The sequence below is a fragment of the Theropithecus gelada genome, chromosome 9 (assembly GCF_003255815.1).
Source record: "Theropithecus gelada isolate Dixy chromosome 9, Tgel_1.0, whole genome shotgun sequence".
Lineage (NCBI taxonomy): Eukaryota > Metazoa > Chordata > Mammalia > Primates > Cercopithecidae > Theropithecus > Theropithecus gelada.
The window spans coordinates 99,312,336-99,339,902 of record NC_037677.1 but is presented as its reverse complement, the minus strand read 5'-3'; the positions used below and the strand labels follow the sequence as shown (position 1 = coordinate 99,339,902).

The following is a 27,567-nucleotide window of genomic DNA, read 5'->3' as shown; positions in this document are numbered from 1 at the left end:
GTGTGTGTGCCTATGTGCTCTTTCAACAAATTTATTCAGTTCACAGTGATACCGTTTGGACAGAGAGAGCAATCCTACCAGACAAAACTCATATACACATTGATTCCAGATGAGAAACAACAGTCCCCCAAGGAGCTTGAGAAATCACCTAGGGCAGCCAAGCTGGGGAAGGGAAGTGGCTGTGCTTTGCTCTGTGTCCTTTAAGGCTTTTTGGTCCTGGTTGATTTCCTCTCAGAAGGTTCCAAATAAAACTTCCCTTTCCTATTCAGTACACACCAGTCTTTCTTTGCTGTTTAACCTACTGGGCTGAGGAAGGGAAGCAGGCAGGAAATTATACCCATTAAAGTGTATGGTTAATGCCTACATATATCATTTTTACACACAGTTAGTGGACTTATCTTTTAAAACAGACATATGTGGCAGTGGGGAAAGAGAACTTCCCTTATTATACAGAAGATTCCAAGAATAGATTCAGACATGATTCGAAGAACCATGTAACTCTGCTGCCTTGCACGGTCCCCTTTTTAGCACTAATAACTCCTAGGTGTCTGATCATTTCAAGGTTAGCAGCATTCCCAAAAAAGCGGTACGGGCTGGGTGCAGTGGCTCATGCCTGTAATCCCAGCACTTTGGGAGGCCGAGGTGGGCGGATCACCTGAGGTCAGGAGTTCGAGACCAGCCTGGCCAACATGGTGAAACCCCATCTCTACTAAAATACAAAAATTAGCCGGGCGTGGTGGCGGGTGCCCTGTAATCCCAGCTACTTGAGAGGTTGAGGCAGGAAAATCGCTTGAACCCAGGAGGCAGAGGTTGCAGTGAGCTGAGATCGTGCCACTACACTCCATCCTGGACAGAGCAAGACTCCATCTTGGGGGAAAAAAAAAAAAAGCTGTCTGTCCAGGGGCCAACGAGGAGGAGGATGGGGAAGGGTGGAGATGAGCCCCAAGGGGACAGAGTCCTTTCCCCCTTCTTTTTCCTGAGTTCGGCTAGAATTACATGATTAAAAGGTTCCACTGCTCGGGAGAGGAGAAGTGAAGAAGAAAGAGATACAGGAGCTTCCTTTTGATCCAAGGTCTTTTCCTCAATCCTGGCTGGAACCAGAATCCTAAAGGTTTCCTAACTTTTCCAAATGATTTGCTTGGTGTCTCCTCCCTGAGAGGGCCTCAGCTTCTGGTTTCCAGGGGACAGGGGTTAAGGAGGAAGCAGCTAGAAGACATTGGCCTTTGCTACCCTTTTTCACTTTTTTCCCCTGAGGTCCAATCAACCAGTACTAGGGTGTAAGCATGAGGCATTCATTGTCCCACCCCCCAATCTATCCTGGCTTTCGGGCCTTGTTGGCAAAGAGGAAGGAGGACACAAGTGTGCATGTAGCTAAGAAGGAGCTGGTGAATATGGGAATAGACTGGTCCTTGCTGAGGTGGGGCATTTAGAGACCCTTATTGAAGTAGACATAAGGCTCAAGTTCTCCATACTTGGCCTTGATGGTGTCTTGGAGCTCTGGTTCCAGATAGGAAACGGGCAATTCACTGAAAAGAGAGCAGAAGAGGATTATGAGCATGCCACCGGGGACAAGCAGTAAGTTACCCTCAGATGAAGCCCAACTCAAATATCACCTCCAAGAAGCCCTCCTGATTTTTCCAACTAGGATTATTATTGGCCTTTGTATACCACAATGTTGCTTTACCATTACTCAGGCCTGACTTCATCCTCCTTGGCTATGGTTCTTCGTTTCAACTTCCATCTTCTCCACAAGATTACAAACACAGTGCTTGGGACACAAGAGATGTCTAGCAGATGACCATGGAACTAGTATTGAACTAGAATACTAGGAAGGGGAGACTGGAATCGTCTGGGTATATATTCAAGCTACGCTTGTCTCCTGGGGCCAGTCACCCACCGCCCCACAGTCTGATGTATCCCTTCCCTTTTCCATCATCCATTCTCCCTGCTTCCTCCTTCTTGGACACACAAAGGAAATAGTGGGGTTTTGGTTTTCAGTCCTCTGCTTGTCCCTTTATTTATTTATTTATTGAGATAGAGTTTCGCTCTTGTTGCCCAGGCTGGAGTGCAATCTTGGCTCACTGCAACCTCCACTTCTCAGGTTCAAGCAATTCTCCTGCCTCAGCCTCCCAAGAAGCTGGGATTACAGGCATGCACCACCACGCCCGGCTAATTTGGTATTTTTGGTAGAAATGGGGTTTCTCCATGTTGGTCACGCTGGTCTCGAAATCCACCCAACTCGGCCTCCCAAAGTGCTGGGATTATAGGCATGAGCCGCCACGACTGGCCCCCTTATTCAGTGTTAAAGACCAGTGGGGAACGGTGGCTCATGCCTGTAATCCCAGCACTTTCAGAGGCTGAGGCGGGCGGATCACCTGAGGTCAGGATTTCAAGACCAACCATGGCCAACATGGTGAAACCTCGTCTCTACTAAAAATACAAAACGAAGCCAGGTGCGGTGGCGCACACACATAATGCCAGCACTTTGGGAGACGGAGGCGGGCGGATCACAAGGTGAGGAGATTGAGACCATCCTGGCCAACATAGTGAAACCCCGTTTCTACTGAAAACACAAAAATTAGCGGGGCGTGGTGGCGCATGCCTGTAATCCCAGCTACTCGTGAGGCTGAGGCAGGAGAATCGTTCAGGGAGTCAGAGGTTGCAGTGAGCCAAGATCACACCACTGCACTCCAGCCTGGCGACAGAGTAAGACTCCCAAAAAAAAAAAAAAAAAAAAAAAAAAGAAAATGAGCTAGGCATGGTGGCAGGCACCTGTAATCCCAGCTACTCCGGAGGCTGAGGCAGGAGAATCACTTGAACCGGGAGGCAGAGGCTGTGGTGAGCCAAGATAGTGTCACTGCACTCCAGCCTGGACAATAAGAGTGAAACTCCATCTCAAAAAAAAAAAAAAAAAAAAAAAGTGAGAAACCAGATCCAGCCAGAGGAGAGCTTCCTAATAACCCAGCCGGCAGGGAGAGAAAGTCTCCTGTTGCTCCCCGACTTTCTCTCCAAGGTAGTCCTTGCTCCACTGGGAGGGAGCAACCTTATTCCTGCCCCTGGCTTCTCCCGCCCCTCGCAGATCTGTTTTGGTTTACCAAAATTCACCAGGGTTAAGAGGCCCAGCCTTTAGGCTGATGGACACCTGTCCTCAGACAGGTGCTGCCCTTCCTGCCCCTTCCCTGTCTCCTTCTGAACAGCAGGCAGATCAGGGAGCACACTGGCAGGGCGGTCAGTTAAACCAAGTAAGGAATGAACAGCAGATACCATTTCTGTGGGAAGAGCCCACACGCCACTGGCACCATGAAGATGAGGCTGCAAGAAAGGAGAAACCAAAGCATCAGGGGACATCTCCCCACAGGCCCGCCCATCCCCTATCCCGAAGGGAAAGGAGCAATGCCCAGGCACTTGGCCTGCCTTCCCAGCTGGCCCCATATTCTTTCCCTCCAACCCTTCTCCTGTTCCCGCAGTGCGAGGATACTCATTCTGGCAGGGGGATGAAACCAGTACCCTCCCAACCCCCATCACTCATTCCCACCCTTTACTGCATTGTTCAGGCAGAGGAAGAAGACAATGAAGTAAACAGGGACTGTGAGCGGTGGGCCAAAGGAGCCCAGGCACTGCTGGCATGGAGGGGGAGGAGCGACAAGGAGGGGAGGAGCCGCATGAAGGGAGAGGAGGGACATGGAGGGAGAGGAGGGACATGGAGGGGGAGGAGCAACATGGAGGGAGAGGAGCAACTTGGAGGAACAGCATGGAGAGTGAGGAGTGACTTGGAGAGGGAGGAATGACTTGGAGGGTGAGGAGCGACTTGGAGGGGGAGGAGCAACTTGGAGGGAAGGAATTACTTGGAGTGGGAAGAACGACTTGGACTGGATGGGGTGAAGCAACATGGAGAGGGAGGAAGGACATGGAGGGGAGGAGCGATGAGGAGCGAGAGGAGCAACTTGGAGGGGGAAGATTGACTTGTAGTGGGAGGAGCGACCAGGAGGGGGAGGGGCCCTATGGAGGGGAAGAAGTGAATCTGTGGATTCTGAGACCTGCTTCTTTATTAGTTGAACACCTAGGCTGTCAGAGCACAGTAAAAGGCAGTTTCTCCAGCTTCACTGAGCATATAAATTCAGGGGCTTATTAAAATGCAGGTCCCAACTGAGGGGGTCTGGGGAAGGGCTGCAGAGTCTTTACTTTTAACAAGTTATCAGAGGATGCCAATGATGCTGGCGTGGACCAGGGTTTGGGAGGCAAGGTCTTACAGGATGCAGGACTCTGACAGACCTGGGTTGGTATCCCAGTTTTACCACTTACTAGCTGTGCCATCTTGGGCAAGTTACCTCAGAGGCACAGAGGGAGGACAACCTACTTTTTGGGGCTACTGCAGCCCACTTTGCAGTGCCTACTTTGCAGGGCTACTGTGAGGATTCAATGAGATATGTATGTAAAGCACCCAGCCCATGGTCACTACTCAATTAGCAGAAGTTGGCATAGCATAATGTTAGACTGTTGATCAAATCTCAGCTCCAGCAGTTACCAGCTATATACCCTTGGGCAAGTTTCTTACTCTAAGTCTCAGTTTCTTGATTTGTAAAAGGAGATGATAATAATACGTAGATTTCTAAGGTTGGGAAAATTAAGTGAAATTATAGGTGTGAAGCATTGGGTTCAGTGGGGACACAGAGAAAATATGCAGTCAACGTTAGCTGTTAGTATTGCTGTCATTAGTCCCATGGCCCTGAAATGCATGGTGAATGCTAGGACTTCTCCAGTTAATGGCAGATACCCAAGAACATTGACGTGACTGGTAGCATTTCCCTGCTGTGTGAGTCTGGGACACGTGACAGTCCCAGCCAAAGCTATGTCTCCTCATTCTTATCTCTTCTGTAAAATTGCTCCAGACAGCCAGGCACAGTGGCTCATGCCTATAATCCCAGCACTTTGGGAGGCCAAGGTAGGTGGATCACTTGAGGTCAGGAGTTTGAGACCAGCCTGGCCACCATGATGAAATACAAAAATTCGCAAGGCGTGGTGGTGCATGCCTGTAATCCCAGCTACTCAGGAGGCTGAGGCAGGAGAATTGCTTGAACCTGGGACGTGGAGGTTGCAGCGAGCTGAGACTGTGCCATTGCACTCCAGCCTGGGAGAGAGAGTGAGACTCCATCTCAAAAAAACCGCAAAAAACAAAAAAAACCTGCTCCAGACTTAAGGTCAAAGAAGAGACCCTCGGATGGGAGGGCACCTCAGCACTGGACTTCCTACATGGACATGTGCGTAAAGTCTAGCCAGCCTGAAGCCCTCACAAAAGATGGGGCAAGAGCTTTCCAGATGGACCATAAGTATTCTGAGCTTGACCACTTTTAAAGTCAGGTAAAGGAGTACACGTTCTCCAACACAGGCTAGACAAGATGACACATCTCGAGTGCTCCAGCCACACAGAACCCAAACCATCAAAACATGATACTTACAAGTACCCACACAGCATGACCTGCAATGGGGCGTGCAGGACCTTGACTTTCTGTATAAAAACAGATAAAAGACAGATCCACATGGTACTTCTATGCCATAAGGTGAACCCCATCCCTGCTCTGCCATGGATCAGCCAGGTAGAAAAACCCACAGGCAAGGACCCCCTGGCCCTCAAAGAAGGCCTTGTTCTCTGCAGACCAGGTCAGGAAACTGGCCATGATGTCTAAACAAGAGGCCAGTGGAGACTGGTGTGGGCTTGAGTGAGATGTCAGGCATCCCCAGGGACAGATGTGACTGGAGGCACTCTGGGCAGGGAAAATGCCAAGGCAAACCCTACATACCTGCATGAAGTGCAGTTTCTCAAGCCTTTCCATGATGACTGGCAGCAAGACTGGAAGAGACCAGGGGAGAAGCTGAGGGGAGGGCTGGGAGGCTTTCCCTAGGACTTCCTCTTAAGTCAGACTAGGAACCAAGTGATTCCCTCTCCTTCAACAGAAGCTCCAGAAAATACTTAACCATGAGGCAGAACAGAAGAGTAAGTAGGCATGGCCACCCCCAACCTCTCTCCCCAAAGTCCCGGCACAACAGTGCTTCCCAGGCTTCTCAATCTGCACGCTTGCGATAACAGGAGAATATGTGCTGCTAGGTCCAAAGCCTCCTTGTCAAAACTCAAAAATGCATTTGTAAGCTCATGCAAACAAATTTTGCAATACGCCCCCTGCTGGAAGCAAACCAAAGCAGGGAATTTATTTTCTCTACCACTCTTCCTAGCACCCCACACTGTCTACACATTAAACACAAATGCTTGACAAATATTAATAAAATGAAAATAACTTTCTACCCCAAACCTTGGATGAACTGATGTTCTAGGAATTAGTATGGTTCTTCTAGGCTTGCAGCAATCAAGCAAAGCAGTTTGAGAAGCACAGCTGTAGAGGGTGGGCCCTACCTCCCACCCAAAACCTGAGTGTGGCTGAGACCTCCACCCTGTGTCACAGGGTTCCCCAGGATGGAAGGGCTTCCCCATCTTACTCATCCCAGGAGCTGACATGGTGATCCGAGAAATAACTACTTGGGTGATGCCTATGGCCGCAGCTCTCTGAGGGCAGAAAATAGTAAGTTGTCAGAAATGATGTATCCAGTGTACATGGGTTGCACCAGGGGGCTGGGTCAGCAACATGGCCAAGTCTGAGATGGTAAAGGGGAAGAGAAGGACCCTCCAAGTGCTAAGTGACCTCACTTCATCCCCTCCCCCCTAGCTAGGTTTTTATGGACCAGAAATGATGGAGAAAGGACAGAAGGGGCCTGTTCTGAACACAGAAACATGGGGAAAATTTGACAGGGAGTGAGGATGAAGTCAGAGAAGCCTTCTCAATTCTATAATGGTGCCCACTGTGACCACTAAGGAGGGGACAGGGTATGAAAGGGAATTTCCTCCTCCCACCCCAAAGGGAGGCCTCTACTCACCCGGGAATGACCAATCTCATTTTCATTCCTGTCCTTCACGCAGATTCCCTGGATGAGCTCCCTAAACACAGACAGGAGTTACTGGACTTCGGAAAGGGGTGAGGGAAGCCTGCCAGCCACCTGACATGCCAGGGGACCAAGGCCAGGCCGCTTAAGCTCCAGGAAGCCACCTCCTGTAGCCTGGGCCTTTGACCTTCCTTCTGCACTCCAATGAGCAGTATCTTAGGAGCGATCTAGGGCAGTGGCTGAGAGCGCTGGCCCTGGGCCCGGACTGTCTGGGTTGAGTCCTGAAACTGCAGCGTATGTGTGTGACCTTGAGCAGTCTTTAACCCTCCCAAAGCCTCAGTTTTGCTTATCTGCAAAATGGGGATCATCCTGGCGCCACTTTACAGGACCTGGTAAGGATTACGCTAGCTATTCTTTTTTTTTTTTTTTTGAGACAATCGTGCTCTGTCACCCAGGCTGGAGTGCAGTGGCGTGATATTGGCTCACTGCAACCTCCACCTCCTGGGTTCAAGTGATTCTCCTGCCTCAACCTCCCCAGTAGCTAGGATTACAGGCGTGCACCACCATGCCCGGCTAATTTTTTTCTTTTTTTTTTTTTGTGATGGAGTCTCACTCTGTTGCCCAGGCTGGAGTGCAGTGGCACAATCTCAGCTCACTGCAAGCTCTGCCTCCTGGGTTCACACCACTCTCCTGCCTCAGCCTCCCGAGTAGCTGGGACTACAGGCACCCGCCACCACACCCGGCTAATTTTTTGTTTTTTTAGTAGAGACGGGATTTCACTGTGTTAGCCAGAATGGTCTTGATCTCCTCACCTCGTGATCCGCCCACCTCGGCCTCCCAAAGTGCTGGGATTACAGGCGAGAGCCACTGTGCCCGGCCCTAATTTTTGTATTTTTAGTAGAGATGGGGTTTTGCCATGTTGGCCAGGTTGGTCTCAAACTCCTGGCCTCAGGTGATCCTCCCACCTCAGCCTCCCAAAGTGCTGGGATTATAGGCATGAGCCACCGCACCCAGCTCACCCCAGCTATTCTTCTCAGGCCAGTTCTTGACAGCACTCAACCCAAGCCCCGGTAGGTGGCAGGGACTCATTCTCCTGTTAGGAAAGGTTCACTGGATGGGGAAGGAAAGATAAGAAGAGCAGCATGTGTGCACAACTATTCTGGTAGCGCTCCTTCTACAAAGGCTAGTGTGAACATTTTCCATTTGTTGGTAGTCCCAAGAAAATGTGGCTTGTAGATATTGATAATGATGACAATGGTAGAAATAACAGTGAACGCTTACATAGCATCTGTTATGTTCCAGGTGCTATTTTGAGTGCTTTATATAATTACATCATTAAAACCTCATAACAGAGATTTCTCTAGCCAAGAAATAAGAACTGTGAGACTTAGTAAGTTTCTCCTTTACCTTTTCTCCTGAAAAGTTTAGAGTTGGGTGCCTGGAAAATTTCTGTCTACTCCTCTGGCTTCTTTCAAAGCTTGTGGGTTCTGTGCTATCTTTAGACACCTCAGCCTGATACTTTTCATTCTGTATGCCATCCCCAGGGCTTGGGAAGTAGGAGGAGTTCACAATTTTAACACAGGTCCAAAAGGACATAATCCAGTGTAAAACTCCACAGGTCCACCCTGTCGTTCCCATCCCACATCACCCAGGAGAGGACTCCCACAGGACTCAAACACACAGCCTAACCCGGTCACCCACCACTCACGGGGCCATCACCAGGGGAGCAGCCAATCCCAGGGCCCTTCAGAGGCTCAGCCCAGCAGCCCTCCCCATGCCCACCGCAGTCCCCAGAAGCCACCCACTGCTTTGGTTTCTTGCCCCTTTTCTGCTAATCTTGTGGTTTGTAGGGAGAAAAGGGGGCCTATACTCACTGCTGTCGCATCATGGGGATATTGACACAGTTAGCCGCAGCCACAGCGGCAAAGGGCACCCAGCGGCCCACCAAGGGCGGCGCTTTCTGTTGGAGGAAGGGAATGGTAGGAGTTGTTGAGATGCACTGGAAGATGCGAGGGGAGGGGGCTGAACGACTAGAATACAAAAAAGAAAATTAGGCCTTGCTACTGCCACACATCCAGACACCCACTATGGGAACCCCAAACTCCCTCAAAGGCTCAAGAAGAACCAACCTGGGGACAGCCCTGGTGTATTTCTCATCACTTGGCTAGCAGGGCTCTGGCTATTCCCAGCTCACCCAGCCTGGGGAACTGTCCCTGGGGGAAGGCTGTTTTCCCTAGGACTCTGCTGCCCCCGCGTGGCCACCATGCTGCAGCAGCCCCAGACCATACCTTTGTCAACATGTTCATGCCCACAGCCGTGGCCACAGCAGTGGTTGTGGCTGTGAAGTAGGAAAGGGTCATCTGCCTGGGGGAGGAGAGAGATGCTTGGGAGTGGGGCGCCTGCCAGCTGAGGGCCAAACCACGGGCTTGAGGGAGAAAGTCGGCTGGTGAGGCTTCATGCCTGAAAACCGCACAGGATCTGTCCCTAGCCTTATCTGTGACCCTCTCCCCCTCGCTCACAGAGCCCCAGCCCCCTTGGCCTTCTTTCAGTACTGTGAACACACCAAGTTCCTTCCTGCCTCAGAGCCTCTGCATATGGCTGCTCTCTATGCGGCGAGGGGCTCCCTGGGCTCTTGGGTCGTTCAACCCTCAACCTTCAGGACACAATTGAAATGTCGTCTCCACAGAAGGGATTGCTCTAAGTGGCCTAACTACACAGACACAGCTCTGCTGTTCTCTGCCTTGCAACCCTGGTTTTCTGGGTGTTTTTTGTTTGTTTGTTTGTTTTGAGACTGATCTTAGGCAATCCGCCTGCCTCGGCTTCCCAAAGTGCTGGGATTACAGGTGTGAACCACCGTGCCTGGCCCAACCACCCATCTTAACAATATATCCCAGAATGTAGAACCATGCACATCCCCAGCACATAATACACACTCAAGAAGAAATATTTAGAGAATGAATGAATAAACACATTTGGAATTGGTCTAGGAAGAAGATCCACTCCTACTCAGCTTGAGAAAATACTTCCAAACCCTGGGAAACGGTAACTTGGTCACCTGCTCAGTGCAGGCGCTGCCCAGGAAGGACTGCCAGCCCAGAACTCTTTAGAAAAGCTGTTCGTGGGAGGCACGAGGACAGCCTGGGGCTCAGGTCTCCTACCTGACTGATATGGGGGAAGCCGCATTCCTGTTGGTGTAGTTGACTAAGGCATTGAAGGACTGGTTCACCCACTGCCAGAAGATCACAGCCGGCATCGTCCTACCAGTGAGGAAGGCCAGGAGAGGCAGAGAGAAGTCAGATGGCAGGGAGTCCTGAGGGCACGCCAGTCAAAGCACGTGATCTGCAGGTCCCCACACTGTTCTCATAGTAGGTTTTTATTTTTTATTTATTTAGTTTTTTTTTTTTTTTGAGACGTAGTCTCGCTCTGTCGCCCAGGCTGGAGTGCAGTGGCCGGATCTCAGCTCACTGCAAGCCTCCTGGGTTTACGCCATTCTCCTGCCTCAGCCTCCCGAGTAGCTGGGACTACAGGCACCCGCCACCTCGCCCTGCTAGTTTTTTGTATTTTTTTAGTATAGATGGGGTTTCACCATGTTAGCCAGGATGGTCTCGATCTCCTGACCTCGTGATCCGCCCGTCTCGGCCTCCCAAAGTGCTGGGATTACAGGCTTGAGCCACCGCGCCCGGCCTATTTTTTATTTTTTTGAGACGGAGTCTCGCTCTGTTACCCAGGCTGGAGTGCAGTGGTGCAATCTCAGCTCACTGCAACCTCTGCCTCCCAGGTTCAAGCAATTCTCCTGTCTCAGCCTCCCAAGTAGCTGGAACTACAGGCACACACCACCACGCCTGGCTAATTTTTGTATTTTTAGTGGAGATGGGGTTTCACCATATTGGCCAGGCTGGTCTCGAACTCTTGACCTCAGGTGATCCACCCACCTCGGCTTCCCAAAGGGCTGAGATTACAGGCATGAGCCATCATGCCTTGCTTGTTCCCATACTGTTTTATGCACCTGGGTTTTTGTGCAGGCTGACCCCTCTGCCTCAAATATCTCCCCCTCCTCCTTTCATACGTGGCCGAACCCTGCTCTGTTGAGAGAGATCACTTCCTCCTTGGAACCTTCCCAACCCTTCCCTGCCCCTCCTGAGACAGAGTAAGTCATTCCATGCTCCTGCTTCCACAACCCCATGTTCTTCCCCCAACCTACCACTTACCAAGCTGTACTGTAACTGTTTACTTCTTGGTGTCCTCAACAAAACTGGGAGCTCCTTGATGGGGGGGTTACTGAAGCCTTTACATTCCCAACACCTGGCCCAAAGCCCAGCTCAATAGCTGAACCAATCAATGCATGGGGTACGGGACGCAGGGGAGGAAGGAAGAGGTGGGAAGAAGAGTCGCACATCCAGCAGCTACAGAGGCGGTCTATTCTCTCCTCAGCCAAGCCAAGAAAGGGACTACCTATTGTTTTGTTTGGTTGTTACATAATTAAAATCAATGTGGAAAAAGTACTTTTTAAAGAGGGAATTGGGGTAACTTATTTGTTGAGGGTTCTACATAGGACTGCCTCAGTTAAAATCCAGGCACCCGTATTTACTGCCCGTTTAAACTTGGACAAGTTCTTCAGCCTCTGTAGAACTCTAGTTCTTCATCTATAAAATGGAAACAATAGTACCTATAGGGTAGGGTTGTTGAGAGGGTTAAATGAAGCAATACGTGCAAAGAATGTAGCATAGTGCCTGGTATCTGGTAAGTGACCAATCAAGAGAACTATTATTATTATCACAGTATGGCTCCCTGACCAGCAGATCCAGGCAGCTGTACCTCCCATGGCCCTGCCCCCAAGTCCCACCTGTAGAACTGGAGCATGAAGCCCGTGATGATCATGCCGCCAGGGAGCTGGAAAGACATGCGCCCGATGACATTCATCTTCTCCCCAGTGTCGGGGTGGAAGGCCGAGTCATATAGCTTCTTGGCATACAGCAGCTGCTCCACTTGGGTGCCTGGGGGCACAACCCCCATCCTGCCACCCAAGGACAGCAGGCAGTCACCATCCTGCCTGATCAACATCTCCCAGTCTCCCTACTCTCGCTTCTCCCAGCCCCCAGCCCTAAGAGTTCTGTCTATTCCTTCATCTTCAGTTTCCACCTCCACCCAAGAGGACCCCATCAATGTTACCCTACTACTTCCAGCCCTTTCCCCAACCACTCACCTGCTCTTCTCCACCATCATCTTGGCCCAGTCCAACTCCTGCTCAGATACGAAGACAGTGCGGGGGTCCGTGATGTTTAGGAAGTGCTTCACTCTCCCCAGGAAGGTGCGCTGGTCCCAACGGGGGGCATCGATGTTAAAGCCAGTCAGGTCAGCCTCCATCTTGTTCACACATAAAACTGTGGACCTAAGGGACAGAGGAAGAAGAGGACTGTCCCCTAAATCAAAGCCCACCGCAGAGGACCTGAGCACCTCCCACTGTTGCAGATGGTCTGCTCTTGCCAGCTACTGGGCATCGTCTGACTCGGCTTGGGAGGGCCCCAGTGCATGGTCATCAGATTGAGCAACTGGGCACCAACACGTGTTTCCTGAGGGCCTGCTGGTGGTCAGCTCTGTGCTTAACCATACTGCAGGAGGGACTGCAAAAGGGGACAATACAGTGCCTGTGCTTGGGGAGCTCTGGGAACAAAAGCCCACCCATTAAACAGTATAATACCCCGGGGTGCTTCTGGCAGGGAGATGGGAAAAGTAGCCATTTTGAAAAACAGCCAGCTCGGTGCGGTGGCTCAGGCCTGTAATCCCAGTACTTTGGGAGGCCGACGTGAGGGGATCATGAGGACAGGAGTTTGAGACCAGCCTGGCCAACATGGTGAAACCTGATCTCTACTAAAAATACAAAAATGAGCCGGGTGCAGTGCCAGGCGCCTGTAATCCCAGCTACTCAGGAGGCTGAGGCAGGAGAATTGCTTGAACCCAGGAGATGGAGGTTATAGTGAGCTGAGATCATGCCACTGCACTCCAGCCTGAGCCTGGGTGACAGAGCAAGACTCCTTCTCGGGCGGGAAAAGCAAAACAAAACAAAACAAAACAAAAACTCCAAAGCCATTTGTTCTTTTTTTTTTTTAATTTAATTTTACTTTTTTTTTGAGACAGGATCTCATTCTGTCACCCAGGCTGGAGTGCAGTGGTATGATCATGGTTCAATGCAACTATTACCTCCCAGGTTCAGGGATCCTCCTGCCTCAGCCTCCTGAGTAACTGGGACTACAGGCACACACCACCATGCCTGGCTAATTTTTATATTTTTTGTAGAGATGGCACCTCACTATGTTGCCCAGGCTGGTTTCAAACTCCTAGGTTCAAGCAATCCTTCTGCCTCAGCCTCTCAAAGTGCTGGGATTACAGGTGTAAGCTGCCGCATCTGGCCTCTTTTATTATTTAGAGACAGAGTCTCATTATTTTATCCAGGCTGGAGTGAATGGTAATTGACAGGCATGATTATAGCTCACTGCAGCCTCGAACTCCTGGGCTCAAGCAATCCTCCAACCTCAGCTTCCCAAGTAGCTGGGACTACAGGCATGCACTATCATGCCCAGCCCTTTCATTCTTCTTAACAAAGTCTACCCTTGAGGGAAACTATTTTACCAGAGCCTAACCATCTTGGGTTTTACCAGAACTTAACTGACTCAGGGAAAGAGAACTCCAGCCACCTCTTGCCTTCCTGCCTCACCTAAAGAGGACAAGGGGAGACTGAGAAGCTCTTTTGAAGGTTCAGGAAACAGACTCACCAGAAGACTGAGACCTCATCACAGGACTGTAGATCCCTCCACTCCCTCACGTCACCGCTGCACCAGCAGGGCTCCTGTATCATTACAAGGATGATAACAAAAAGAGTAACACGTCTTAGGCCCTATTTAAGAAGTCTCTAGAGACCCATAGACAGTAGGGGAGACAAGAACAAGGACACCAGAAGAAAATTTAGCCTTTTATACCTATAGCTACAGCAAACAGTAAACATAACCTAGATAAACAAAACCTCACCCCTCAGTTCCTCTCACAGGGTACATCATGTCCAGCTTTCAGTGAAAAATTACAAGGCATACTAAAAAGAAAAAAAAAAAAACAGTTTGAAGAAACAGGCAAAGCATCAGAACCAGATTTAGATATGAGATTTTAGACTTATCAGACCAGGAATTTAAAATAACTATGGTTAAAATAAATAAATAAATAATAAATAAAATTATTAATTATTTAAATAAAACTATGGTTAATATTCTAAGGACTCTGAAGGGAAAAGTGGACAACAGACAAATAATGTAAGCAGTGATGGAAACAAGAAAGAATCAAAAGGAAATGCTGGAAATCAAAAATACTGTAATAAATATGAAGAAAGTCTTGGATAGACTCATCGGTAGACTGGACATGGCCAGGGAAAGAATCAGTGAGCTTGAACATGTGTCAACAGAAATTGTCGAAATGCTAAAGGCCCATCCATGGCAGATTGGATAAAGAAAATGTGGTATATGTACACCATGGAATACTATGCAGCCACAAAAAAGAATGAGATCATGTCCTTTGCAGGGACATGAACATGGAGGCCATTATCCTCAGCAAACTAATGCAGGAGCAGAAAACCAAATATCACATGTTCTCATAAGTAGGAGCTAAATGATGAGAACACATGGACACAAAAAGGGGAGCAACAGACCCCACTGGGGTTCACTTGAGGGTGGAGGGTGGGAGGAGGGAGAGGATCAGAATAAATAACTAATGGGTACTAAACTTAGTACCTGGGTGATGAAATAATCTGTACAACCCCAGTGATACAAGTTAACCTATGTAACAAACCTACACATGTACCCTTGAATCTAAAGTAAATGTTAAAAAAAAAAATAATAATAATAATAATAATAATAATGCAATTACACAATAGAAGGGCTTGGACTCAGATCCTCCACACATGAATTCTGTCTCGCATTGAGAAACACTGAGTCCGTGGTGAGGGATGGTGTGGGAATGTTCGTCTTCATAGATCATTGGAATTACTATTTGGGGGTGCATACCATCTGATCCTGTTGGTCGTTACCCATTTCCACCTATCTCCATATCTTACAGAAGAACCATCTCAAGTACTAACTGCTTTATATCCCTTAAAACATTTCTAAGGCCGGGCGCGGTGGCTCAAGCCTGTAATCCCAGCACTTTGGGAGGCCGAGACGGGCGGATCACGAGGTCAGGAGATCGAGACCATCCTGGCTAACACGGTGAAACCCCGTCTCTACCAAAAATACAAAAAACTAGCCGGGCGAGGTGGCGGGCGCCTGTAGTCCCACTACTCGGGAAGCTGAGGCAGGAGAAGGGCGTGAACCCGGGAGGCAGAGCTTGCAGTGAGCTGAGATCCGGCCACTGCACTCCAGCCTGGGTGATAGAGTGAGACTCCGTCTCAAAAAAAAAAAAAAAAAAATTTCTAGTCAGGGCCGGGCGTGGTGGCTTATGCCTATAATCCCAGCACTTCGGGAGGCCAAGGCGGGTGGATCACCTGAGGTCGGGAGTTCGAGACCAGCCTGACCAATATGGTGAAACCCCATCTCTACTAAAAATATAAAAATTAGCCAGGCGTGGTGGCAGGTGCCTGTAATCTCAGCTACTCAGGAGGCTGAGGCAGGAGAATCACTTGAACCTGGGCAGCAGAGGTTGCAGTGAGCCAAGATCATGCCACTGCACTCAAGCCTGGGTGACAGAGTGAGACTCTGTCCAAAAAAAAAAAAAATTCTAGTCGGCAAGCCATGGTGGCTCACATCTGTAATCTCAGCACTTTGGGAGGCCAAGGAAGGTGGACCACCTGAGGTTCAAAAGTTTGAGACCAGCCTGGCCAACATGGTGAAACCTCATTTTGTATTTTTTTTTCTACCAAAAACTAGAAAAATTGGCCAGGTGTTGTGGTGCACACCTGCAGTCCCAGCTACTGGGGAGGCTGATGTGAGAGGAATGCTTAAGTCCAGGAGGCGGAGGTTGCAGTGAGCCAAGATCGAGCCACTGCACTCCAGCCTGGGTGATAGAGTAAGACTCTGTCTCAAAAAAAAAAAAAAAAAAAAAAAAAAGGGCTTTCTTGGACAAACAAAACAGGAAATTTGTCACTGGCAGACCTGACTTACAAGATATTAGAAGAAGTTCTTCCGGTCATGGGCAATGGTTCACACCTATAATCCCAGCACTCTGGCAGGCCAACGCAAGAGCATCACTTGAGCCCAGGAGTTTGAGACCAGTCTGGGCAACATAGTGAGACCCTGTCTCTACAAAAAGAAAAAAGAAAAAAACATAGCCAGCTGTGGTGGCATGTGCCTGTGGTCCCAGCTACTTGGGAGGCTGAGATGGGGGGATTGCTTGAGCCTGGGAGGCTAAGGCTAAGTCTGCAGTGAACTGTGATCGTGACACTGCACTCCAGCCTGCATGACAGCGTGAGACCCTGTCTTAGAAAAAACATTAACAAACAAACAAAAATAAGTAAAAATGTTTATTTCTCTTATTCTGAATTGTTAACAGTTAACAAACAGATATATTTGTTTAAAATAATAGTAGCAACAATTTTTTGGTGATTGTAGTTTATGGATCAGAGAAATCCATGACAGCAGTAATAGCAAGGACAGGAAGGGAGAATTGGGAGGACTCCATTCCAAGGTACTTGCACGTTCCATGCAGTGGTATAGTGTTACTTGAAAGTGGATTTGGATTAGTCATAAATATATATTGCAAACTCCTGGGCAACTGCTAAAAAGGTTTTCAAAAGAAGTATAATTGATACACTAAGAGAGGAGAGAAAACGGAGTCATAAAAAAAAGCTGAGGCTTTTAATTTTTTTTTTTTTTTTTTTTTTTTGAGACTGAGTCTCGCTCTGTCGCCCAGGCTGGAGTGCAGTGGCCAGATCTCAGCTCACTGCAAGCTCCATCTCCCGGGTTTATGCCATTCTCCTGCCTCAGCCTCCCGAGTAGCTGGGACTACAGGCGCCCGCCACCTTGCCCGGCTAGGTTTTTTTGTATTTTTTAGTAGAGATGGGGTTTCACCGTGTTAGCCAGGATGGTCTTGACCTCCTGACCTCGTGATCCGCCTGTCTCGGCCTCCCAAAGTGCTGGGATTGCAGGCTTGAGCCACCGCGCCCAGCGGCTTTTAAATTTTTGCCTGAAAACTTCAGGAAGTCATTGAAAGATTTTAAGAAGAAGAGTGACAAGATCAGATATGTAGTTTACCAAGAACAAACTGGGTAGTCGTAAGAATAAACAGGGTGTGCCCAGACTTCACGGGATGCAGGAAGACCAGCTGGAAGGGAACCCCAATAATCCAGGCAAGAAGACATAGGGCTCAAATGAACCCAGGTGCACTCAAAGGAGAGATGAACAGGAGAGAATCTTTCAAAGAAGCGGAATCTTAGGATCTGCTCAGCAATAGGTATAAAAGGAACACTGTATCAGTCAGGGTTCAACCAGAGGAGCAGAATCAGTAGATTACAGACAGACAGACAGATAGGTAGATACCAAAACATAACATGGGGCAACATGGGGTTCCTCTAACTCCTGAGCTCAAGCAATCTGCCTGCTTTGGCCTCCCAAAGTGCCAGGATTACAAGTGCGTGGCACTGCACCTGGCCTATGACACACACATATACATATTTTATGTATTTCTAAAATATATTTGTATGCTATAATATATATTTTATAAATATATAAATAATTTCTATATCTACATCAATATATAAATTATATATCTATATAAATATGATTTTTAAAAATTTATAGATGTATCAACATATATAATATATAAATTTATTTATATAGAGATATGAATTATTTAAATATGTAAACATAATAAACATAAATAATTCATATAGCTATACAAAATTATATATAAATATATAACTTTATATATTATAAATATATATTGATCTATCTATATAAACTTTATAATTTTTTTTTCTCTTTTTAGGCAGGGTCTCAGCCTGTTGCCCAGGGTGGAGTGGAGTGGTGCAATTATAGCTCACTCTAATCTCAAACTCCTGGGCTCAAGGAATCCTCCCATCTCATCCTCCCTAAGTGCTGGGATTACAGGCATGCACCACCACTCCTGGCCTAAATATATATAAAGCTGACATAATATAATATTGATAAAATATAGAAATTGATTTATCACAAGGAATTAGCTAATTGGCTCACATAACTGTGGCTGTTGGGTAGGCAATCCTGAAGTCAGCAGGGCAGGCAGCCAGCAACAGACCATCCCCGGGGGAGAGGGAGCAACATGGGTAATGGCTCAGAGTCCAGAACCTCAGAGGGGGTTCAGGGGTGGTCTAGCCCTCCTTTAAAGGGCTTCCACCTGATTAGGTCAGGCCACCCAGGATAATCTCCCTTTTGATTAACTTAAAGCCAAACAATTGAGGAATTTAATTACATCTGCAAAATCCCCTCACAGCAGCACCTAGATTACTGTTCGTCTGAAGAGCTGGAAGATGGTGCATGTGTGCTCCTGGGTAGCCACTATAACTGGAATATACCAGAGAGGGAATCCGGGGAGTCTTGTTTAGCTTATTCGAGTTGACACAGGACAAATATCCAGAGTGATATCCAGGGTTTCTGACTTGGGTGATAGGTGCTAACCGAGAGAGCACAGAAAAATTGGCTTTGAGGGACAAAATATTAATAGTAAGCTTGATTTCTCCATGTTGAGTTTCAAATGCCATGGGATTATTTATTATTATTATTATTATTTTTAAGACGGAGTCTTGCTCTGTCGCCCAGACTGGAGTGCAGTGGCGAGATCGTGGCTCACAGCAAGCTCCGCCTCCTGGGTTCACACTATTCTCCTGCCTTAGCCTTTCCAACAGCTGGGACTACAGGCGCACGCAGGCGCACGCTGCCACGCCTGGCTAATTTTTTTGTATGTTTAGTAGAGACGGGGTTTCACTCTGTTAGCCATGATGGTCTCCATCTGCTGACCTCGTGATCCGCCTGCCTCGGCCTCCCAAAGTGCTGGGATTACAGGCGTGAGCCACCACGTCCGGCCTATTTTTTTTTTTTTTTTTTTGAGACAGGGTCTTGCTCTGTTGCCCGGCAGGGAGTACAGTGGTATGATCATGGCTCACTACCCCAGCCTCCACCTCCTGGGCTCAAAAGATCCTCTAACCTTAGCCTCCCAAGTACCTGGGATCACAGGCATGTGCCACCATTCCCGGCTAATGTTGTATTTTTTGTAGAGACAGGGTCTCCCTATGTTGCCCGGGCTGGTCTCAACTCCTGAGCTCAAGGGATCTGCCTGCCTTGGCCTCCCAAAGTGCTGGGATTACAGGAGTGAGCCACCACCCCCAGTCCTGCCATGGGATTTTTTTTTTTTTTTTTTTGAGATGGAGTCCTGCTCTGTCACTGAGGCTGCAGGCTGGAGTGCAGTGGTGCGATCTCGGCTCACTGCAACCTCCACCTCCTGAGTTCAAGCGATTCTCCTACCTCACCACACCCAGCTAACTATTTGTATTTTTAGCAGAGACAGGGTTTCACTATGTTAGCCAGGATGGTCTCGATATCCTGGCCTCGTGATCCACTACCCGCCTCGGCCTCCCCAAGTGCTGGGATTACAAGTGTGAGGCACCAAGCCTGGCCAGGATTTTCTTAAATGCAATAGGCTGCATCCTGTCTCAGGTCCTTTCCAAACACCATACTCAAAAGCCAGTGTTTCCTCTCTTCACTGAATAGTACCTATTTGTTCTTTTTTTTTTTTTTTTGTACAAATAATTTTCAGATTTACTTCTATAGCTTCTACTACTAGGTCATTTTGTCTTTTTCTTAGAAATAACACCTTAACTAAGTTAAATAATTCACCTGTAAAGTGAGGTGGTATGTTCATTTTGCTTACCACTGTCACCCCAGTGCCTAGCACAATATTCAAGTATTTGCTGAATAAGAAGTTCATCAGCCCCTGGGTATTCAGGCTTGAAAGAAAACAGAGGTCAGAGCTAGAAGGAAAAAACGGAGTCAGCAGCATCGAGGTGATTTACGATAAAGTTTTCCAGTGAGAACACACACAGAATGGGAAGAAGAGAGAGCTGAGGACAAACCCTGAAAAATCAGAACATTTAAGAAGCTGAGGTCAGGCATGGTGGCTCACACCTGTAATCCCAGCACTTTGCGAGGCCGAGGTGGGTGGATCACCTGAGGTCAGGAGTTTGAGACCAGCCTGGCCAACATGGTGAAACCTTGTCTCTACTAAAAAAAATACAAAAATTAGCTGGGCATGGTGGCAGGCACCTGCAATTCTAGTTATTCAAGAAGCTGAGGCACGAGAATCACTTGAACCCAGGAGGCGGAGGTTGCAGTGAGCTGAGATTGTGCCACTGCACTCCAGCCTGGGCGACAGAGTGAGACTTTGTCTCAAAAAAAAAAAAAAAAAAAAAAGAAGAAGCCGAGGCCAGGCATGGTGGCTCACGCCTGTAATCCCAGCGCTCTGGAAGGCCGAGGCAGGTGGATCACGAGGTCAGGAGTTCGAGACCAGCCTGGCCAACATGGTGAAACCCCGCCTCTACTAAAAATACAAAAAACTGGTCGGGCATGGTGGCAGGTGCCTGTAATCCCAGCTACTCGGGAGGCTGAGGCAGGAGAATCACTTCAGTCTGGGAGGTGGAGGTTGCAGTGAGCCAAGATGGTACCACTGCACTCCATCTTGGCAACAGGGCAAGACCCTGTCTCAAAAAAAAAAGAAGCTGAGAAAAGGAAGCCCCCAAAGATGGGAAGAACCACCAGAAAGAAGAGAGAAAGGAGGTGGAGACAGGCACAGACAGGCCTGTAATCCCAGCACTTTGGGAGGCCAGGAGTTCCAGTTCAAGAAAAGAGGCAGGAGGGACCGAGTTGGGGAAGGAAGAGTGGTGGTCAATTTTTAGATTTTTTTCGTTAAGGCGGAAGAGACATCAGGAAGCTGATATGCTGGGGTACACCTTTTCCTAAGAGGAAGGACCAGGGACAAGAGGAGAGGCTCAACATGGAGTATCCACAGCGCCCTAGCCTGGCCCTGATGCTTCTCTGAAGCAGCAATCTCCAGAGAAGTCAGAGGCAGACAGAAAGAGTCCACTGCCAAAACTCAGACTTCCCCTCTCCCCTGCCACCTGGCCTCCTGCAGGCTGGTTCAAAGACCAAAGGCATTTCTCTCAGTCCCAACTGAAGCAGGAATGGGAGGAGGGGAAAGAGTTCACTTTCCCAGGCTCTACATGAACCTAAAAGGAGTCAGCTTGGCTGGCTGACCACATGCTGCCTTGGCTTACAGAGCCCCAGGCTCACGCACACTGGAGACAGCCTGACTGAGCAAAATGCTATGCCTGCCCCTCAGCACACGCGTACACACAGCGCCAGACCTTCTCTGACATCTCTGTTCCCCTTAACGCAACATTGAAAAGTCCTCTGCTTCTCAGAATGGAGGGACTATCATCAAGGGGTAAACTAAACATTTGCTACTTACACAAGAGCCTTTGCCTTCTTGACTAAAGTCAGGATAGAAACTGCAGAGTCCCTGTCTTAAATAAAACATAAAGCCGGAAAAAAAAAAAAAAACCTAAACGATCTGTCTGGAACATTTCTGCCACACACCCACTGTACCCCAATGGGCACTGTTCCCTGACTCCTTCAGGACAAACTCAAGTCCTTCTGTGATATATACTCCTACAGCATCCTGTCCTTTGCAGCATGCTGGGCATTTGTGATTGTCACCTTCTTGTCATTGACTGTGATTCGTGTAAAGTCTGCCTCCCCTGACAGACTGTAAGGCTCACGAGCATAGGGATCATGTCTGTGATGTTTCCTGCTACATCTTTCACGTGCCCTCGAAGAATATTCACTGCTTACCTGAAATGTATTCCAACTTCTTGGGTCTGTTGGCATCAAGGATACCACCTCTCTTAAGTCAAACTCAGAACCTGCCTAGGTTACAGAACTAAGAGCAGGCTTTTTTTTTTTTTTTTTTGAGATGGAGTTTCACTCTTGTTGCCCAGGCTAGAATGCAATGGCACAATCTCGGCTCACTGCAACCTCCACCTCCCAGGTTCAAGCGAATCTCCTGCCTCAGCCTCCCTAATAGCTGGGATTACAGGCATGTACCACCATACCCGGCTAATTTTGGATTTTTAGTAGAAACAGGGTTTCTCCATGTTGGTCAGGCTGGTCTCAAACTCCTGACCTCAGGTGATCCGCCCGCCTCGGCCTCCCAAAGTGCTGGAATTACAGGTGTGAGCCACCGGGCCCGGCAAGAGCCATTGTGCCCGGCAAGAGCAGGCTTTCTTTCATGAAGTTGCAAATTGTCTACCTTGCCTGAGCTGAGTCATACCGGTCTCTAAATTTTCTTCCATAGTTACTGTCCCTCCTCCCACACAAGCCACATCTAGTCTTCCCTAAAAAGGTCATCATCATGTCCAGGGTAGCCCCACTTCTAAAGGATTATGGTTACACTACTAGGAACAAGGTAGGAGTCAAAATCAGACCAGTGATTTAATGGTGTCTCCCTCCTAGGATTAGAGAATGTCACAGCTTGAGGCCCGGCGCAGTGGCTCACGCCTGTAATCCTAGCATTTTGGGAGGCCAAGGCAGGTGGATCATGAGGTCAGATCAAGACCATCCTGGCTAACCCGGTGAAACTCCATCTCTACTAAAAATACAAAAAATTAGCCAGGCATGGTGGCAGGCACCTGTAATCCTAGCTACTCGGGAGACTGAGGCAGGAGAATCACTTGAACCTGGGAGGCAGAGGTTGCAGTGACCAGAGATCACACCACTGCACTCCAGCCTGGGTGACAAAGCAAGACTCCGTCTCCAAAAAAAACAGAATGTCACAGCTTGAAGACAAGTGATCTAAGATCTCAGTTTACAGAAAGGAAACTGAAGCCTAGAAAGTGCACACGGATTGGGCCACCATGGTGGGCATTTTTGGTACACTTGGCCCTGCACTAAGTGCTTGCAGCAGATATAAACACCAACAATCAACAGATCCAGTCCTCAAAGATTGGACAACAGCTAAGGCCTTACTTACTTCCCCAAGGTCCTCTATCCACTATAGCCTACTTGCCAACTCCTTAAAAAAGAAGGAAAGAGGCCTGGCACAGTGGCTCACACCTGTAATCCCAACACTTTGAGAGGCCAAGGCGGGCAGATCACCTGAGGTCGAGAGTTCAAGACCAGCCTGACCAACATGGAGAAACCCCATCTCTATTAAAAATACAAAATTAGCCAGGCCTGGTGGTACATGCCTGTAATCCCAGCTACTTGGGAGGCTGAGGCAGGAGAATCGCTTGAACCCAGGAGGTGGAGATTGTGGTGAGCCAAGATCGCGCCATTGCACTCCAGCCTGGACAATAAGAGCAAAACTCCATCTCAAAAAAAAAAAAAAAAAAGGAAAGAAAGAGAGGGAAAAAAGAGAAAAAAAAGAAATAGACTACTACATAATGCTGACATAATGCTCATCCTTCCCAGAAAGAGATTTTCTCTGACAAATGGTATCAGAGATCAGAAAACAAGCTTCCAAATTCCTTCTGAGGTATCCTCTTAAAAGCAGAAGTGCACAAGATTCCTGTTTGTAGCCCCAGGTAGGGAGAAAAACGAAGCATATCGCTGGTACTTACATCAGAGGAAGATCAAGGTAGCCAAAGACCCCAGAAGGTCAGACACAAAGACCACTGAGACAGGCAAGGATTAGGGTCAAGGCTGCCTAGAGCAAGCTGGAAAATGAGAGTAATAATTACAGGAGCAGGCCCAGGTATAGGCTTATGGATACTCATCTGACTCCAAGGCAAGTGGGCTTTTAGAAACCAGACAACTTACAAAGAGCGACCTGCCTTGCCTTTTTCATAAAAGGGCTAACAGTCTACGGATGAGTAGATTATAGGGGTTTGTGTCCCTATATCATCACCTCCATTCATCACCTCCTTAGTCAAGGCTCTGAACTGCTTTTCTCTCTAAGGATCTGAAGCAGGTATGCAAACAGCAGATGTTGGTTTTTGTTTTCAGTTTTTTTTTGAGGCAGGGTCTTGCTCTGTCACCCAGACTGGAGTACAGTGGTGTGATAATAGCTCCTGGGCTCAAGTAATCCTCCAGCCTCAACCTCCTGAGTAGCTAGGACTACAAGTGCGCCACAGAACCTCTGGCTAAGTAAAAAAAAAAAAATTTTTTTTTGTAGAGGCAGGGTCCTACTGTGTTGCCCGGGCTGGTCTCCAACTCCTGGGCTCAAGCCATCCTCCCCTTCAGCCTCTCAAAGTGCTGGGATTAAAGGCATGAGCCACTGCGCCTGGCCGCAATTACCAATTTATAGGGGTTGTGAAAATGAAATGAAATTTGGTATGAAACGTATTTCATTAGGAAGGATGTAATTTCCATACGGGCTGATTTTGTCCACTGCTGTGTCTCCAGCGTCTAGAACAGGGCCTAACACGTTTGTGCAAACTCTTCTTATAGTCCTCTGCATCAGGAAAGGGGTGGGAGGTAGCACTTCCCAACCCACCCCAGTACCCTTCTTGCTCTTCCTTGGCTGAAAATGCAGGCTCATTGTTGCCTCCTCCAGGACTACAGATGGTGCACGGTCCGGTCCAAAGCAGCTTAGCAAAACCGGCCAGAGGCTGGGCACGGTGGCTCACCACTTTGGGACACCTGTAGTCCCAGCACTTTGGGAGGCCTAGGCGGGCGGATCGCTTGACCCCAGGAGTTCGAGCGCAGCCTGGGCAACATGGCGAAACCCCGTCTCTACAAAAACAAAATACAAAAAATTAGCCAGGCGTGGTGGCGCCCACCTGCAATCCCAGCTACTCGAGAGTCTGAGGCGGGAGAATCGCTTTTAAGCCCGCGAGGCGAAGGCTGCAGTGAGCCGAGATCGCGACACCGCACTCCGGCCCGGGCGACGGAGCGACAACCTGTCTCAAAACAAAAACTGGGCCAATCCCCAAACGCCTTTCACCTGTGCTTCAGCTCACCTCAGGGCTCAGGGCCAGCCCCAGGCTGCTTCTTGCCCTCCGACAGACGGTCTCCCCCCATCGGTACTCCCCTATCCCGGACGGCTCGTAACGCCCCAGCCCCTCGGCCTGGCACTCGCAGGCAATGGGGATCAGAGCAGAGGGGCCCATCTGCAGCCCCAGGGCACACTCCTCGCGCCACGTGGCTTCTGCAGGCGGAAGTCTAGCCCGCGCTGCAGCCCCGCCTGGACAGTCAGGACAGAAATCTCAGCTCCCTCCCGAGATGTGGGGATTGGAGGTAGACAGGGTGAGCGCCCTCGTCCCAAGGCCCCTTACCTGGTCCCGGGACAAATGTCACCAGTTACAGTCCGCCTTAGAAACCTGGCCTGGGGAGAGACCTGGGCGGGGGAACCGCCCCCATGCCCGCCCACGCCCCTCCTTTTCTACCAATCCCAGGCCTGGAGGCTCCCGCCAGCCACGTGGGCAGCCTTTCTCCACTCCCAGGTCCTAGCTAGCCGGCGGCCGCCTCTGCAGCTCCCGTAGCCCGCCCTCGCAGTGGGCGGGCGCCTTGGCGCGCTTGCGCACTCTGGGGAAAGCGGCGCTGCACTCCGCTCCGTACTGCTGCTCCACTCCTCCGCTGTGCGTGCGAGGGACGTCGGGGGCGGCGCCGCAGCAGTTGCCCTTGGTAACGGGGGAGGCAGGAGGAGGAGGAGGAGGAGGAGGGACTCGGCGGGAGGATGGTGAGTATGGGGACCTGGGCCCCCTTGGAGTCGGCCAGTTACCCCCCTCCCGTCCCCAGGCCCAGGGCGGAGCACTGCGCTTAAAGCCAAGGAGGGAATGGGACGTCGCTCAGCCTGCTCTCTGGGTTCTGCACTGATTTCGGGGGTCGGCGGGGAGCCCCGAGGGTGGGCCCTGGAGGAAGGCCTGGGCCTGGAGAGGAAGGCGGGGCTTGCGGCGGGTCCGAGGCTTGGGGAAGGGGCTGGCAGAGTGCGCGGCTGGCAGGGTGCGGAGCTCAGGCTCCATCATTACTCTGGGGACAGGGGTGAGGGCGGATCCCAGGAGCTGCAGAGAGCAGCTTTCGCTCGCAGGCTTAGACTTCCCGGGCAATCGGTCTCCCGGCGCTGAAAGTGGGGTTCGTCTGGAGCCCGGCCAGAAGCGGAGAGAAGGCCGGCCCCGCTGGTTCTGAGGTCGCCCTGGCGGTAGCAGGGGAGATGGTAGCCTACCCCTCCTTCTCGCGCTGTCTGGGCCCCGCGGGGTAGGGGAGTAAGTCCCAGGACACAAAGGGGAGCCGCTTGGAAGGGATGCCTGGTGGATTTTACGCCGTCTTGGTGTCTGCGTGGCGGGTGCGCTTCCTCAGTCCCGAATTATTTAGTTATTTGCTGAGAGTTGTGCAAGACCTGGTTGTTGGTGATGACCGATTTTTCATTCAATACTTAATCCATGTTGATGGAAGCATATTAGCTGCCCGGTCTCTGGAATTTCCTTCGAAACCTTTTGCAATCTCCTCTTGCATGTGACCACACCAGGACCAAAAGATCTCAATCCTAGCTTGGGGTCTCCAAACTGAAAAGAACGAGATGTTAAAAATGAAGATCGAGCTTCAATCTGGGGCAAGCCTTTTCTCTGTCAGCCCTAATTAAAGCTTTCCCAAATTCTAAATTATGATTGTGACAGATATGACCGTTGACACTCTGTTTCTTGTTGATGTCTGTACAGTTAGTTGGAGGGAGTTAAAATGGAATTGAGTAATTTTAGAGCTATCAAAGAAAAATTGATTTTGAACCACTTAAAGCAGGTTAGTTGGCTGCAAAGAGCCTGTCATCAAACTTATAGTTACTGCTCCACCTCTCTTCCTAGTTCCTTTCTTCACTTTTAGAAATATTGAGCCATTTCTGTCAATTTAAGAAGTAAAAAAATAAAATAAAATAAAGCTAGATGCCCAGGAAGAAAAAGAAATAGATGTATGTTTGGTCAGATTATCCAGTGAGTAGCTTTAGATAGGAAAAAAATCTCAATTGGTTTTACATTGTCAGATTGTTAAAGAAGTAGGGTTATTTGAAGTTGCCAATGACATTTCACACTTGCTACACTTGCAGTTTTTTTTCTTAACCTCAGGCTAAACAGATTTTTACAACTGTTTCTTTTTCTTAATCATACGTGAGCTGTCCGTTTAAAGGCTAAGTTTTTTTCAACAAATGAGTACAAACATAAATATTTACCCAGAAAATAGTTAGAATTGAAATGAAAAGGGCATGCCGAACCAACAGAGTTAAGATTCGTCATTATAGATGAGAAGTGCATGAGAGTTGGCTAACTTTTCCCAGTTTGTTTTATCAATTAAGTGGACTGTGTAATTCCATGATTGTTTAATTTATAATTAGAGACCACAGTAAATTAACCACTGCCCATGTTTCCAGGTGCAAATTGGCACTTTATACAACAAATTGACAGTGTATATACAACACTGTTGTATACAACTGTTGTGATCAATGATGAAAACAGATTTTGTTTTTCTTTTTTCCTTTTTCCTAAGATGAACAATAAGAAATTAGGACAAATTATTCTGGATTCTTTATCTGGTTTCCCAAATACATTTTTTTTGTATCTCTAAAAGTGTGAGCTATTCTTAAAACTTGAAGTGAAACACAATTTAGTCAGTGGTGTGACTTAAGTGTGTCTCATCTGGTATCCCATGAGCC

General features: G+C 48.8%; 2 protein-coding genes across 5 annotated transcripts in view; one reads left to right on the top strand and one right to left on the bottom strand.

Moving 5' to 3' along the window:
• SFXN2 (sideroflexin 2) lies at positions 1–26,055 on the bottom strand. Of its 4 annotated transcripts, none has more exons than XM_025395652.1 (13): positions 25,205–26,055; positions 23,177–23,274; positions 12,134–12,319; positions 11,774–11,944; positions 10,089–10,187; positions 9,219–9,294; positions 8,805–8,890; positions 6,925–6,985; positions 6,490–6,556; positions 5,799–5,848; positions 5,457–5,506; positions 3,265–3,312; positions 1–1,526 (listed from the first exon to the last, which is right to left on the bottom strand). In XM_025395652.1, exons 3-13 carry the CDS (start codon positions 12,292–12,294, stop codon positions 1,427–1,429), a joined length of 969 nt encoding a protein of 322 aa, XP_025251437.1. In that variant the 5' UTR covers positions 12,295–12,319; positions 23,177–23,274; positions 25,205–26,055; the 3' UTR covers positions 1–1,426. The 4 variants fall into 4 exon arrangements, with proteins under 4 accessions (XP_025251437.1, XP_025251434.1, XP_025251436.1 ...); XM_025395649.1 differs by lacking the exon at positions 23,177–23,274 and adding an exon at positions 13,954–14,014; XM_025395651.1 differs by lacking the exon at positions 23,177–23,274 and adding an exon at positions 13,701–13,774.
• The window catches only part of ARL3 (ADP ribosylation factor like GTPase 3), a 48,997-nt gene continuing 46,871 nt past the window's right edge, over positions 25,442–27,567 (top strand). The window contains exon 1 of the mRNA XM_025395654.1: positions 25,442–25,608. Coding sequence (XP_025251439.1) covers positions 25,606–25,608 — 3 coding nt within the window. The 5' untranslated portion in view covers positions 25,442–25,605. The remainder of the gene's footprint in view (positions 25,609–27,567) is intronic.